Source organism: Puma concolor, chromosome B4 (assembly GCF_028749965.1).
Source record: "Puma concolor isolate L17-30 chromosome B4, mPumCon1.1.hap2, whole genome shotgun sequence".
NCBI lineage: Eukaryota > Metazoa > Chordata > Mammalia > Carnivora > Felidae > Puma > Puma concolor.
The window spans coordinates 128,689,732-128,706,515 of record NC_141673.1 but is presented as its reverse complement, the minus strand read 5'-3'; the positions used below and the strand labels follow the sequence as shown (position 1 = coordinate 128,706,515).

At 37.6% G+C, this 16,784-nt stretch overlaps 1 protein-coding gene across 7 annotated transcripts in view; it reads right to left on the bottom strand.

The window, feature by feature from the left end:
• The window catches only part of MINDY3 (MINDY lysine 48 deubiquitinase 3), a 97,184-nt gene that overhangs the window by 31,782 nt on the left and 48,618 nt on the right, over positions 1 to 16,784 (bottom strand). For all 7 annotated transcript variants that reach the window (XM_086714851.1, XM_086714853.1, XM_086714856.1 and 4 more), the window contains one exon: positions 929 to 1,001. In XM_086714851.1, coding sequence (XP_086570977.1) covers positions 929 to 1,001 — 73 coding nt within the window. The remainder of the gene's footprint in view (positions 1 to 928; positions 1,002 to 16,784) is intronic.

Below are 16,784 nucleotides of genomic sequence, written 5' to 3'. Positions count from 1 at the left end.
CAACCCAAGTCACTGCAGCATTATTCACAATAGCCAAGATATGGAAACACCCTAAGTGTCCATAGATGGATAAAGAAGATGTGGTTTATATATGCATAAACAATGGAATATTGATTAGCCATGACAACGTAGGAAATCCTACGTTCTATAATAATATGGGTGGACCTTGACAGCATTATACTAAGTGAAGTAAATGAGACAGATAAAAGACAAATGCCTCACAAAGATTGATTTGTGAAACAGTAGAATGGTGGTTACAGGGGCTGGGCAGGGTAGATTAATTGGGGAGATGTTTAAGACGTTACCTGCCACTAGTAGATAAATGAGTTCGGGAGAGCTAATGCACAGCATAGTGATTATAGTACAAAATTCTATACTATGCTACAAGACTAGATCTTAATTGTTCTCACCAAAGAAAAATTATAACTATGTGACATGACGGAGGTGTCAGTTAATGCTACTGTAGTAATCATTTTGTAATATATAAATTATAAAAGCAACACTTGGTATACCTTAAACTTACAGAATATTATTTGTCAATTTTATTTCAATTTTTAATTAACACTCTGGAAGACTTACTTAATATTAGTTTGAATAATAAAGGAATACCTTTTCAAAAACCTTGTTCAGAAGGTGGTATTTTCCCGTTTAACACTGACAGAGGTCAAGATTCAAGTAACCATAACTTTGTTACCCCCAAGAAACCTGCAGACCTTCTATTATGCTATGTGAGGATTTGACAATCACTAAAGTATCCTTATTTGTTCCCATTTTGACACTTCCCTTTTAAAATTTTCAAGAAATGCAATCTACATTTCCTTCAACAATCTAAAAACACTTTTGGATAAAACTCAGGTATTAATATATTTCAAATCTGTAAAGAAAGAAAACACAGAGTCAGTGTTAATAAAATAATAAAATCTTTTACCTTCTGGATCATAGGTTTGAAAAACTCTCCTGGCTTGTTCTGAAGGTGCCTCAGGAGCAACTAAAGCCATGTCCTGAAAAGACAGAAAGCACGCTATCAACCAGCTACAATAATATCATGACCTTAAAAATAAACAGGACAAATACAAGGCTAGGGTGAGGACACAGGACATCGGGAGTCAGAAGACTTGGAGTTATATTTCTATCAGATGTATGTGACTAGGTAAGTCACAAGCTCTCTGGGCCTTCACTGTACATTTGAAATTTGAAAAACAGGACAAGTGCTTCAGCCATAGGGAATTGTTGTGATCGTGACACTGACGCTTTATATAAAAGCTCTTGAAAAGTTTAGTATTACAGAGATGAGTCATTACTATAAAAGAGAATCTGCAAAAAGCAATGATCTACTCATCATTGTTCAAATAAAAATAAACAGAACTTAAAATATACTCTAGTTTTCAAATATTTAAAAATTAAATCAAGATCTATGACAGCAATTACATAGAAATGCATTTGAACTTTATTAGTTTAGTAAGCATTTTACATCAATACCTGGCCACAGATCAACAATCAAGTTTTGCATGTCCAGGATTTTAATTTTTCTTAACTCAAAGGAAACATCTAGAAGGCAGATTTCTTTTTCCCATGAAACGAATTGTCTATCATACCTAATTTCTTTACATAGTAAGCCATATTACAATTTATCAAAAATAACCACAAAATTGAGTGTTATCTTGGACTCTTCACAAAACTTTACTCCATATAAACTGTTAGAAAATTCTACTTGACTGACAGAAATGTAGAATCTGGGCCCCAGTTGTCCTCTATACATAGTGTTGGTCTGAGCCTGTCTATAATTGTGTTCACTGACCCAAACCTCCTCAGGGAACAAGTTTCTAACTACCTCAATTTACCTTCTTGAATCCTCTTTAAGAAGTTATGGGATATACAATTTGAAATGCTGTTCCTCTTTGGAAACACATTTTTGTAGGAAATGTACTAATTATCTTTTGTCCTAATCACTCCCCACCCCTGTCGCTTCACCCCAAAGATGAAGGAACAAAGTGTAAGAATCAATTAGAGTAGTTCTTATGAGACTAGGTGCCTCCGTTTATATGGGAACATAAGTCAAATGGGAATAGGAATTAAAACAATTACACATTTTTCAGGAATTAAAGTAAAAAAAAAAAATGCTATTTTATAACACAGTCAAATTTGTTCTTTCCCACTTACTAGCCCTTTGCCTGCAGTTTTTTTTTTTTTTTTTAATTTTTTTTTTTTTCAACATTTATTTATTTTTGGGACAGAGAGAGACAGAGCATGAACGGGGGAGGGGCAGAGAGAGAGGGAGACACAGAATCGGAAACAGGCTCCAGGCTCTGAGCCATCAGCCCAGAGCCTGACGCGGGGCTCGAACTCACGGACCGCGAGATCGTGACCTGGCTGAAGTCGGACGCTCAACCGACTGCGCCACCCAGGCGCCCCTGCCTGCAGTTTCAATACTACTTTGCAGATGATCTGCATGTCAAGTCGCATGTTTTCATCTGGCCTAACTTTCAATCCTTTCCGATTTCATGATTCAGTCCTTCATTGCTGGATACTTGGATAGTGTTTAATCTTTCACTTTGAGAAACAGTGCTCTACCAAACAAAGCAGCGCATGTAATTTCACACATGTGCAGTTTTATCTGTAGGAGACAGCACGGAGTAGGATTGCTGGGTCAGAGGAAGAATGCACTTGTAATTCTGGTTGATACTGACAGACTCTTGTGTTATGTTTATTTAGCCTATTCAGAACATTATTTCTTAAAAACGCTTTCCTTTTTATAATGTATCACCGGTAAAGCCTTAGAACTATAATTAACTTTGTACTGAAGCTAGGATCCCAGTGTCAGCTCTCAGATTTAGGGAGCAATTACTAACACTGGGGCTATTATTATTATTATTCCCTAGCTGCTTTTATCACATCCAAACCGTAAGTGTAAAAGTCGCTGCATGTATTTCACTGTAAGCTTTAGTTTCCTTAACTATTTTTTTAAGTTTATTTTTTTCTTTTTAAAATTTTTTTAAATTTCATTTTCTTAATTTACATCTACATTTTTTAGCATATAGTGCAACAATGATTTCAGGGATTAAGTTTCCTTAATGCCCCTTACCCATTTAGCCCATCCCCCCTCCCACAATCCCTCCAGTAACCCTATTTGTTCTCCATATTTAAGAGTCTCTTATGTTTTGTCCCCCCGTTTTTATTTTTGCTTCCCTTCCCTTGTGTTCATCTGTTCTGTGTCTTAAAGTCCTCATATGAGTGAAGTCATGATATTTGTCTTTCTCTAATTTTGCTTAGCATAATACCCTCGAGTTCCACCCACATAGTTGCAAATGGCAAGATTTCATTCTTTTGGATTAATACTCCATTGTATATATATACCACATCATCTTTATCCATTCATCCATCGATGGACATTTGGGTTTTTTCCATACTTTGGCTATTGTTGATAGTGCTGCTATAAACATTGGGGTGCATGTGTCCCTTCAAAACAGCATCCCTGTATCCCTTGGATAAATGCCTAATAGTGTAATTGCTGGGTCATAGGGTAGTTCTATTTTTAATTTTTTGAGGAACCTCCATACTGTTTTCCAGAGTGGCTGCACCAGCTTGAATTCCCACCAACAATGCAAAAGAGATCTCTCTCTCTGCATTCTCACCAACATCTGTTGTTGCCTGAGTTGTTAATGTTAGCCATTCTGACAGGTGTGAGGTGGTATCTCATTGTGGTTTTGATTTGTATTTCCTGGATGATGAGTGATGTGGAGCATTTTTTCAAGTGTCTGTTAACCATCTGGATGTCTTCTTTGGAGAAATGTCTATTCATGTCTTTTGCCCATTTTTTCACTGGATTATTTGTTTTCTGGGTGTTGAGTTTGAGAAGTTCTTTATAGATTTGGATACTAACCCTTTATCTGATATGTCTTCTGCAAATATCTTCTCCCATTCTGTCGGATGCCTTTTAATTTTGCTGTTTCCTTTGCTGTGCAGAAGCTTTTTATTTTGACGAGGTCCCATTAGTTCATTTTTGCTTTTGTTTCTCTTGCCTCTGGAGATGTGCTGAGTAAGAAGTTGCTGCGGCCGAGATCAGAGAGGTTTTTGCTTGCTTTCTCCTGGAGGATTTTGATAGTTTCCTGTCTTACATTGAGGTCTTTCATCCATTTTGAGATTATTTTTGTGTATGGTCTAAGACAGTGGTCCACGTTCATTCTTCTGCATGTCACCGTCCAGTTTTCCCAGCACCACTTGCTGAAGAGACTGTCTTTATTCCATTGGATATTCTTTCCTGCTTTGTCAAAGATTAGTTGGCCACATGTTTGTAGGTCCACTTCTGGGTTCTCTATTCTGTTCCATTAATCTGAGTGTCTCTTTTTGTGCCATGCTTAACTATTTCTAACCCTTCTTTTCTTTTTCAATTCTTCCCTTTGGAACGGCTGCTGGAATCCGGGGATTCATCACTGAAATTCTGGCTAAGGAGAAAGTACAGCTCCAGATGAGATTTTATCCAAACATAAACTTGTATGGGCCCAAGATGAGGATACAGTCCTTAAGTTTCTCTTAACCATCTGCTGCATTTCAACCTTTGTTACTAGTAAGTGATGAGGAAAAACTTAAAACGAGGGTTAAAACAGGACTTTGGATTTTCTAAATATAAGTATGATCTAAACAGAGGGAAAGGAAATACTCTTTTTCTTGGTCAATACGTAAACTTTTCAGAGAAGAGGTGGCAGAGAATACATCTGAAGCATTATTTTAATACTCTTAATAAGTGAAGTTTTGGGAAATTACTACTGTTTAGTTACACTAACAAGGAGGATTCTGGTTTCAGCCACAGACAAAAGTTTACATCCAATCCTCTGCATTCAAGATATCAGAAAATGCAGAAGCATAAAAGAATTAGAAGCGAACTACCTGATACCTTATCTCTAAGTTCCAAGCGCTACAAATGAAAAATATACTATGCTAATGTCAAAAAGATTTAAAACAGGCTTAATGAAAAGCGTGCTGCCTTATCTCCTGCCTTTGGTTATGAACATACAAACCACGTAGGCTTCAGAAAACGTATTATTCTTGTTTGAATGGGCTATATATATGCTGGCCTGATACAGAAGATCATCTGAAGCTTGGGCACAACTCCCAGCGTCCTCTGGTTTAACAAATGTTCACTTAGAACAGGGGCTGGTGGTATACTTTTTCTCTAATGGGCCAGAGAGTACATATTCCAGGTCTTGCAGGCCATGTGATCTCAGCAGCAAGACAGCACAGTTAATACATAAACAAATGAGCATGGATATGTTCCAGTAAATATTTTACAAAAATAGCTCATGGCTTGATTTGCCCTGTGGGCCAGTTTGCTAACCCATGATGTATTATTTCCTCAAATGCACTGACGCTTATTAAATATGCCTTCTTTCCAACACATCTGGGGGTATAAAGAAGTCTTAGTACCTTAATGGGTTTCATAAAGAAGATAATTCTGGCTCTCATCTCAAAGAGAAAAGAGGGTAGGGAGCCCTTGCTGGGAGGAATTAAGAGCCATGGCTGGGGGACTAGAACTGTGAGAAGAGCAGTAGTCAGCAAGGAAAGTCAGCTGTGGTGGAAGAATGAACATCAGGAGTTAGGAGGTGATGGTTACGTATCCAGGTAGAGCACATGGTGTTCCCACAATGCTTAGCACACATGGAACACTTAGTGCTGCGAACAGGCCAGTGGAAGCCGGACGCGGGCACTAGACGAGACAGGGTTGCAGAGCCTACGAGATGAGGCACTGGAACGGATGACAGGCGGTTACTTCAAACATGTCACAGGAGAGGATGGCAAAAAAGGAATTTAGACTGTTCACTGTTTGAAGTTTCTAAGTTGAACCAAGTAGCTCAAAACCCTGTATATGAGCAAACAGCCGATGTGTCAACCACCTAAACACAAATTCTTTTTCTCCTCCCAAAACACGGCCCAGTGGCACGGGCTGTGATATACTAATAGTGATACACTAATAGCTAATTTGCTAAACTCCTTAGAAATTAATTGTTCTTAATCATACCACTCATTTTAAGATGTGTTTATGCCAAAGGGAGAAGAGAAAAAGTAAAAGAAAACAAAGGCCAAAGCAAAAAAAAGTGAATTCTAATGAAAACATTCCAAATGTTTTCATCCACAAATCAAAGCCAGTATGGTCTTCTGAACTGATTACTGGCTTGCTTATTTTGAGTATTTACAATGATTTTTAGATTATTATAGAAAGCCATCTCTTAGTTAACACGTGCTTAAATTTACAGAATGTTTAAATGTTTATAGATGAAATCTGGAAAAGTTACAAAACCACCTATTCCCATTCAAGTGTTTCATGCTGAACTCTCTTTAACTTTCTAATTTGGTTTAAAGTGACAAATTCCAACACTAATTTTAACCAATTTCTTTAACTTAAATACATCTGAACAAGGTTCTAGTTTAAACATCTGTAACAGAATGATCCAGGTCGTAAATTTGGTAATATATTAATGTCAAATGTATTTCATATTTGCATAGCAAGTTTGGCAAATGAAGAATTCTATTCAACTGACGAAGGCTCCTTTACCATCTTAAGGCAAAATATTTTAGCGAGGGATACAACGGATGTGTTTTTCTCACTGAACATAAAGGATGAAGTAAAATGGAACTCCAATGTAATAAATAACTGTGTCTAAGTATGAGGAATAATAAGAGAACATTACCCTTCAGATTTCCATTTCCAAGACTTAATATAGCAATAGCTTTTAGATTACATATTTAGTATATTCTTTGCATATAACTATCCACATCTCCATAATGTTTTGAACACTGTCCACCCTGTTAAATGGTAAAGAAAGAGGCAGTCTGTACATTTAAGGTGACCACCTAGTGGGAGGGAGAAAAATGTGCTACTATATGCTTATTTTGGTGAACAGTATTAAAACTGTCTTAAGAAAATTACACTGCAAAACAAAAGTCAAACATACACCCCCCTCCGCCAGAAAACCAATGAGTTATAAATAGATTCCAATGATGTAATTCCAAGTTATCCAAATCAGCAAGTATACCTGTAGACATTTTTTCCTTCGCCCCTAAATGCATTAAGTAGGACAAAATACCGAATTGTACTGCATCTGAAACTCTTTTAGGTACCCCTCATTGGGAAAAGATAGAAAACCTAACAGTCAAATATTTAAATATTGTTTTAGTTATTTAAACTCTGATTTACCATCAAAATTATTTTTACTCTAAAAGTAGTTCTCCATATTGGTCAAATATAATTGCATGCTTTTATCAGAGCAGAGGAATTTTAGAACAATTTCTATTTAGCCAATTTACTGGGCAACTGGGATTGCTACACAATATAGCTTTTAAAATGATCTGTCCTCAACCAACTTGCCTTAATTGGCAAAGTGCTATTGAAGAGAAGGGGGAAAAAGGCAAGCTGTTAAGGGACTATCTAATATCCTATAGTCATGAAACAAATATCTCTTTTCACGTAGTTCTGCCTACACTGTTACTATAATTATTTGGTGTTCACCATAAACCTTTTAAAATGTAACATTAGCTATCCTTCTAAACAGCCAGTGAAATATAAGGCAGGCCTATGTTCAGTTCATTGGCTAGGTGTCTAAGTAGCTCATTACTGAAAAGGTCTTTAAAGTTTATTCATTATGGCTTTCATCATTATCAAGAGCAATCTCTTGTCATAAGTAATCAAAGAACTTCTGAGAGTTTTACCTAACTTCAGGAATGATCACACATATAAAGTACAATTTAGCTCCCAGACAACATTTTATAGTGCTATGAAGATCCCTTCAAAAGAAAAAAAGTTAACTGGTATAGAACATACCTTTAAACTGTAAGTAATGTTTGCTTTAAAATCACTTTATGTTTCATATGCACTCTTAAACTCATTGTACTTCTGAAAATATTTTGGGGGTTACTATGAAACATTTTAAATCAATTACCAAATGCTATTAAATATGTAACAGTTTTCAGTGCCAATGTTAGAAACAATTCAGGTAATGCCACGTCAGCTGAAAGTAGCTAGGACAGTGGTCTTTTTTCTTTACTCTTCCATTATTTCCCCCCAAATGTGCAAAAGCCCTTGGCTATCTCCACAGCAGCCCACGGCTGTGCAGCACTGCTTTGTGCTGCACTGGCAGCGAAGTAAGGGAAGGAAACATAAGAAAAGCCCTTCAAGGCTCTTTCTCCAAAAAAAACCAAACAAACTTTAAACGTGCAAGTTGAAAAGGCAGTAGGAGGAAGTCTCCAATAGGTATGATCATCGTCGTTACTATTATTAACACTAGTCAAGGGGCTTCTTTTTCTCCCTTTCAATCGTAACTCTACAACTCATCTTAAAAATCCTTCCAACCTTTCTCAATTGGTTTCTGCCGGAGAATTCACCTCTAAGACCTAAGGCATCTACTCTATGCAACCAGAATCATGTTCAGTGTTCTGTTGCTTATGTGAAGAACTGCGCAGAGAAGAGCTTGTTAGCCTTTTAATTACTGATTTTCATTAAGAAAACAGCTAACATAAGCCATTACTCTCTAGGCACATGATACCTCCATAATTCAAGAAAACTGACTCCCTCACTTATTTAAATGGTTGAAGTTAATATTCACTGATCAGCTGGATAAAAATCAAATACGTTGTTAAAAAGTTCCTCCTGATTTCTAAGTAAAGACTCTATACCAATTGAATCAATTTAAACTGTTAAATCACCTGGACACAAGAGTAACTGATTTATGGTGGTAGAAGGGGTCCTCTTCTTGAGGACATCTTGCCCCTCCGGGCCTTGCAAGAGGATTATTTATCACTGCCTGTGGCTAGAGGACACAAAGTACCTCTCTGCTAGGGGTCTACTTCCTACCCTCACGGACATCAGGTTTGGCCAGAGAAATGAAAGCAGAAGTGACATCACGCCAGCTCCCAGAAGAAGCTTTAAGCGCCACCTGCGTTTTTGCCAAGTGTCTCTGTTCTCCCTGTGCCAAGAGAAGTGCACAATCCTACGGGCTGCTCCTTCAGTCCAGATCTTAGAATGAAGAAGGCACATGGAACGCACCTGCAGCCGACATGTAAAAGTAAAGAAATTAGCTTTTGTGTGTGTTTGGGGACAAGGGGCATGGTGGGAGTGGTGTACCCAGTATATGCAAATACAGGGTGCACGGTCTGGAGAGGACTTAAATGTAACAAAACGGACGCCGTCGTAATGCTTTTTATCACCAACACACGCAGGCAAATTTGAACAATTCCAGTGGCAGACATCCCTCCTACCTGGGGTAGACGGCACTCCTTCCCGAATACTGAGAAAATCACTTAAATTGCAGGGTCTTTGCTTCAGGGAGCTGGCATGAGGAATTAAAACCTAATATTCCGCCCAGGGTTTCACTTTGCTCGTGCCCCACGTGTATTTGCTTTTCCTATTCATAGGTGGCTACCTTTTCCTCTTGTCTTTCCCTTCGTGTCTACCCACTAACAATTTTGATAATATGAACTGTATAAAGGGGTCACAGTACTCAAAGTTCTAATATTCTTCACTTTTATCACAACTTTAGAGAAACGTTCTTAATCTTCATTATGAAAGTTGTTCTACTTCCATGAACATGCCTTACATTCATGCCTTGGGTATTCAGGTTAAGCCTTTCATATCAAGATAAGCATGCAAACATAGTATACCAAAGATGGTGTGGAAATAAATGATTATTCCAGCCGGTCCTGTATCTGATCCCAGCCTTTACTTCCTTCTTAATCTTCCAGAGCAACTAGTCTGGTTCGGCCATCCTGAACCCATTACTATTCCCCAAAATAGCATGGACTGTCGTCACCTCCCTCATCTCTTGTGTTTCTGCTTAATCTTTTCTCCAAACCTAGAACATAGCCCTCATTTCATATTAAGTCAAAAACTTATGTCCTTTAATTCATGTATCATAGCCTCTGTACCTCTCCCCTCTTCCAGTCTCTATTCCACTCTTGTATAATTATTTGCTTTTTGTGTACCTAAGGGACAGAAGTCGTTGAAAGCTAAGGAGTCAGAAGATTTGAGTTTGAATCCTGGCTTTGGTGCTCACTAGCATTTAACTTTAGAGTTGTTATTTTTCACTGGCCCCAGACTATAAAATGTTGACAAAAAATGGTACTTACCTCACAGGGGTGAACTGAGGATTACACGAATATATGTAAGACGGTTAGCGTAATACCTGGCACAGGCAATGCTCAGTAAATGTAAAGAGAAAACTACTACAATGCGTTCTTTATTAATCTTTGCATTTCAACAGTACTTAGTGCAATATAGGTAATGTAGCTATATTGGGTCCCGTGGGAAAACAGATAAATCTCAGGTAGTATCAGTGATCACAAGAAGGTAGAAAGCTGGAAGAAATTACAGGAGCAACAAGGGAGAAAGAGAAACAGGAGTCCCAACACTGAAGATTTCAAGCCTGGACCATGAATAATGAGCAGGATTTTAATCACATTCTAGGCAGAGGGTAACATAAATAAAAGAAACATAAACAAAATCATAAACTTGTTAACACCATCATACATAAATACATGATATAAGACCTTTTGCTCCATTCTATCAAGTCTGTTTATTATAATTATTTTCATCAATTATAAATAAACACCTAGAGGTGTATCAATGCTGATTCTAATTAAAACCCATAGACTTTGGGGCGCATGGGTGGCTCAGTTGGTTGAGTGTCTGACTTCGGCTCAGGTCATGATCTCCCGGTTCGTGAGTGTGAGCCCTGCATCGGGCTCTGTGCTGACAGCTCGGAGCCTGGAGCCTGCTTTGGATTCTGTGTCTCCCTCTCTCTCTATCCCCCTGTCCCCTGCTGCTCGCGCTCTGTCTCTCTCTCTCTCTCAAAAATAAACATTAAAAAAAATTAAAAAAACAAAACAAAACATAGACTTAACTGATGACCAAACTCCTTTAGGCCTTTCTATCAATGATATTTTATCTTATTTGGACAACTATTTGGGTTCTACTGTAATAAAAAAAATTATTAGAAACTAATTGAAAGGGAAAGAGGGACTGCTTTCAGTCAGCAAGTTGACATGACTGAGATAAAAAGGAAATTCCTAAAAATTATAAAAAACAGACACAGGAACAGCTGCATAAGGGCATTCAGAGTAGTAGGAAAGAGAACATAAGAGCAATTTAATGGTCACTTTTAGGAGGTAAAAATATTTATGATGCATTTTCAAAGAGTTCTGACAAAAATCAGGTACAAAACAGAAGCTTTATCATGATGGCACAATCGCTGGCATAACCCTACAGATTAGCTGATGAGGGCTAGCTCCAAAGCATGTTTGTTAAGCAGCCAGGAAACAGTTTGTGGTTAAAGATACATAGTTTTTCAATAATTCACATAACTAAAGATTGTTAATTCATGTAGACTTCTACCCAAACTTTCCAAGTTGTTGAAATAACAGATGCTATTCTTATGTTTGAAGATAGTTGTTAAAAGTCACATGACAAGTTATGACCTTAACTATAAAAATAAGTAGGTCTTAAATCCATTTTCTTTCTGCAGTAGAGAAGGCAGGGCATTGAAACCTAAGCACAAATTCACAAAGTTACTTAAGATAAATGGATAGGGTGGGGTGCCTCGCTGGCATGTGACTTGATCTCTGGTTTTTGTTTTTTGTTTTTTTTTTTTTTTTTTTGAGTTTCAGTCCCACACTGGGTGGAGATTACTTAAAAATCTTAAAAAGCAAAAAAACCAAAAAAAACCAAAAACGGATACATGGATGGGATGACGAAACTGCTTTAATATATATAACAAAACCCCAACTATAACATTTTATGTGTTACAGAATGCCCAACTGTGAATTAACTGCATTCCAAGTTCCAGGACTTTGACTCAACAATGAAAGATACACAGAGGTGAATTTCTTTATAACAGAGTCTATAAAGCGTTGTTTTACTATTTTCCCTTAAAATTATGTTTTTTTACATGTAGAGAAATGTATTATTGGTGAAGTAGAGCTGTCCAATTTTTAAATACCTAAAACAAGAAATCTAACACTCAACTGTAGTAGTTGTCCTAATGTTACACCAAAGAACAAACACACAAAAGGAGCTAACTCTATAAAAAGAATTCTAAACAGTCTCCCAGTAACAGATACTACAGTAAGAGCAGTCAGCTCATGGAGGAACAGTTACATGTTTTGTTTCTCCTTCGCATTAAATTCAGTTTCTTTATATATTCTGAGCTGAAACAGTAATGTGTTTTCATGTGTTCTTACTAAAAGGAAAACTGCTTTATCACAGGAAAGGTCAAAGGTGATACTCTGCACATACAAAGAGACCTTCTTATAACCACAAAAGAGGACAGAAAGGGATGTAAAACTCATCTCTCCAACTTCAAAAGAAAGTATGAAATGGATTACCAAGGAAATTAGTCACTGATCTTCCAAAGATGAAACTAGATGTTATAGGTAGGTTCCAGCTATTTTTATATTGAACCAGCAGCTATCATCCCACACCGAGGTTGAAATGCACAATAAAAAGAGACAAACTTATTTTGTCTACTATTTTATACACAAAATTTTAATAAAATTAAAAGTATCGTATTTTCAAATGTAAAACCCTTGCTTTCAAATTTGCTTTGAAAACTAACTTCATAATTGCAATTCAAGAGGAAATTATGAAAATGATCCCAAAAATTTAATCTTAAAGCCAAAATATAAAAAAGAAAAAGAATCAAAGGGAAAAATGATGGTTGGAGAGAAGGAAAAGATGGGAGGAGAAATGCTCAAATACTGACTGTGTCAGGTAGTATTTGGGCATTTAAATTATATGTTTCAGAATGAAAAGAATTGACTCCTAAAAGACTATTTAACATATTATAAAACAAATGGTACATAGCCTTGTTTTAATAATAAGAGCTCTTTTTTTAAAAAATTAAATACAGGTTCTAAATTCTTGAAGCATGTGCAAAGTCTTTTCTTTTACCTGTTCGGTAAGTTTGCAAGTTTTAAGCTTATCAAAAGTACCATGGCACTAGAATTTAAAAAAAAAAAAAAAGTACACTGGTATGATGATTTTTAACATATTATCCATACCTACAAGGCCTGCTTCCTCACAATGTACGGAAAATTTTATTCTGTTATGGCTCAGATGACTTGTTTGGAGAATTCTCCACCCTACTTAACGGAAATTAAGTTTCCTTCTTTGAAGAAGTCCCTTTACCTACTGCATTTAGCTCACCCACATCCCGTTTTCCCAGGGTTCTGTGGGACTCGTGCTGCTTGGTGACTAGGTTCCTGTAAGATCCCTGCAGTCAGGCTATGTGCTCTTCCCTCTTAGTATAAAACTCCCACTTACACAGGATTGCTTCCATGTATGTTTTGCAACCACATTCTCTAAGATACATCAAATAATACAATATCATTTTTGTTGTTTCACAGACATAGATAAGAAAGGTCACTTTTTCTATGTCAAATGGAAGAGTACGATGACTTATAAAATGTGGGAGATAAATTTAAAAACTTAAATGATATTAAAAAGATAACTATAATCAATCTGAAGTTTTAACAACCTGCTCATAAAAGTCAATTATTAAATTTATTTTTACCATTGATTTTTAAATAAAATTGAATTGTGAAAAATCTCTTCCAATCCCACAAAATGTGTTGAATGACTCTCTCCACGGGTCAGGAAAAGGGCTCCGATAAAATTAAAAAAAAGTTAAATTCTGGGCCACTGGACATCTCAAATACGAAGGGATAACTTTATTAAGTAAATAGTTTGGCACTCAAATTTATAATGACAAATTGTACACCTCTTTTAAAATAAATTAATATATGTAAGAGTCCTAAAAGTAAGCTATTCATCTCAAAAGGAAAAACCAAAACAGACAGTTAAGAAGTTATCTCACTCAACAGGAACAATTTTCTCACTCATCCTCAAACTATGAACATAAATTTTAAATATGATAGAGGATATGTGACGATGCTTATTTATAAATACTCATCAAAGCTGTTTTTATTCACTAATCTGGAGAAAGAATCTGCGTAGGTGTGTGTATTTAAGTTGATCAGCTAGGAGAGCAGAAGCAAGTTCTTCTGTTTTAGTCTCCATATAGTTAATGCATACACTAACCGTTATTTCTTGATTTACAAGCTTACGGATATGTTGAATTCTTATGATCAAAGACAACTTAGCATTCCTATGTCCCCATCTCCCTTCGTGTTCAAATCCCAACACAGCTGTATCACAATTTTTGGTGAGACAGATCTTCAGTGTTTTCTGCATGCAATCATTTGTTCAACAAAAGTTTACTGAGCACCAACACTGTTCTGGCCCTGTTCTAGGCACTGGAAAACAGCAGGAGATAAAACAGACAAAACTCCTGCCTTCAGAGAGCTTACTAGTGAGAAAGATAGATAATATATAAAACAAACAAGTAAAATATATAGTATGTGCCTAAAACCAGAAAATATTAAGAACTCTTGCAATTCAATGAAAAGACCAACAACCCAATTCAAAAACAGGCAAAGGACTTGAACAGACATTTCTCCAAAGAATATATACAAAAAGCCAAAAAGTCTATTTAAAAAAAGATCAACATTATTAGTCACTAATTAGGGAAATGCAAATCAAAGTCACAATGACTACTCGACACTCACTAGGACGGTTATAATAATAATAAAGAGGAAAATAACATGTGTTGGCAAAGACGTACAAGAACTTGGGACCTCGTACGCTGCTGGCTGGGATGCAAAATGGTGTAGCTGCTGTGGAAACAGGCAGTTTCCCAAAATGCTAACCAGAGAATTACAATATGATCCAGTCATTCCGGTTCTAGGTATTTACCAAACAGAACTGAAAACAGGGATTCAAACAAGTTCCTGTAGAGGAACCTTCACTGCAGCATCATCCACGAGAGTCAAAGTCTGTTGTCTGCAGAGAACAGAGTGTCATTTAGCCACGGGATGGAAGCAGTGAGGATACAGGCTACAAGGAGGTTGCACTTCAAAAACATTACACTCAGTGGGAGGATCCCCAACAGAAGGCCACATGTATGATTCCATCCACACGAAATATCCCATATAGGTAAATTCTCAGCGACTGAAAGCAAATGGGTGGCTCCTGGGGCTCTGGAGAGAACGAATGGGAGTCCATGCTTAATGGATATGCCATTTTATCTTGGAGCAATGGAAATGTTTTGGACCTAGTTATAGGCAGTGGTTGTACAACGCTCTGAACGTACTGAAAGCCACTAAATTGTTTACGTGAGAACAAGGGGGGAAGAGCAAGGGCCAGAGAGCCAGGGCAGGCCTTCCTAAGGAGACGACATGTGAATACCGACCTGGAGGAAGAAGAGAATCCTTCACACAGGCAGCTGAGGCGAAGGCAACAGCAAGTGCAAAGGGCTCGCTGCATTTCGGAGCCACAGCAAAGCTCGGTGAGGAGGCCAAGCACGACAGGAGGGGAGCAGTAGGAAATGCGATTAGAGGGGCAACAGGGAATCAGCTGAGGTGAGGTGGGGCCACTAAGTTATTCTAAGGACTTTGGCCTTTACGCTGAGCACAGGGGAGCCTATGTAGGGTTTTGAGCACAAGCGTAACATGAAGTAACTTACATTTTAACAGGGTCATTTTAGTTGCTGAACTGAGAAGATCCTACAGCTCCTCGAAGGGCAACGACAGAGTCATCAGTTAGGAAGCTACTGCCAACGATCTAGGAGAGAGATTTCTCCAATTTGTCTTTCAGTTCCTTATTAGTCCTTCAAATATTCTTTTCTCACAGCCTCCAGAGTTTCATGGATATAGTAACTTCTTTGACAGTTTTTGGTTTTTTGAAATTTTTTTTTTGATCCCTACACTGTCCTACACCAACTCCATTCTTTTTTTTTTTTTTTCTTCTTCTCTAATTTATCTTGAGTTCCTTTCTCCCTATTGCTCTGATTTCTGTTTTCCATGTAAGCATTTCAAGCACTGTCCATGTGGGCAGGACTTGTACACCTCACTGTGGGGTTATCTGGTTGGGCCGTCTCACTGAGATACCGCAAACTGCAGTATCCGTCTTTCCTCTTGACTGGGTCAACTGGCCCAACAAAAAATAAATTGCTTTAACCACGAGTGGGTGCATTCAACAATGCAAAGCTGCTGGGCTCTTTCTGAGGCTCTAAGATTAATCATTAAGAACACTCATCTCATTAGCTTTCTCCACCCCCCTTCATCTATCCAATCCAATCTGTCACCAAGCCTGTCAGTTTAACTCAGGAATGGCTCTCTCAAATTTATGCACCTCCATCCACGTCTACCGTCTTGACCCTGGCCAAACCACATTCCCTGCTTACTGGAAATACCACAGACGTCCTCCCTACCCACTCCCTAGGTTATGTGTCTTTTCCCCAATTAGCCACAGTCATCTTTCCAAGATGCAAATTTAATCCTGTTTCTTTCCTTCCTACCCCGCCCCCCCACAACTATTCCCACCACCTACTTTTAACAAGTCTAGTGGTTGTCATTACTCTTTGAACGGTCTTCCTAAGTCAAAGACCTACTTTTGCAGCCTCATCCTAGCCCTTGCCCCTCAAATTCTCCGTGCTCCCGCTCTTCTTCTTCAGTTGGTTCCCACCATAGTCTTGTACTCCGACTATCTCCTGTCCAGGGAAAGCTCTTTTCTCCTCTTCCCATAGTCTAATCTTACTAAGGCCTCAGAGTGCTCATCTGAGAGACACATCAGTTCTTCAAGGAAACGTTCCTAATTTCCAATTCTAAGATAAATTCTTACAGTTTATATACCTGTGCTTTGTCAGCCCTCATCATAGTTGTAACTGTTATAATTCTATTAAGTG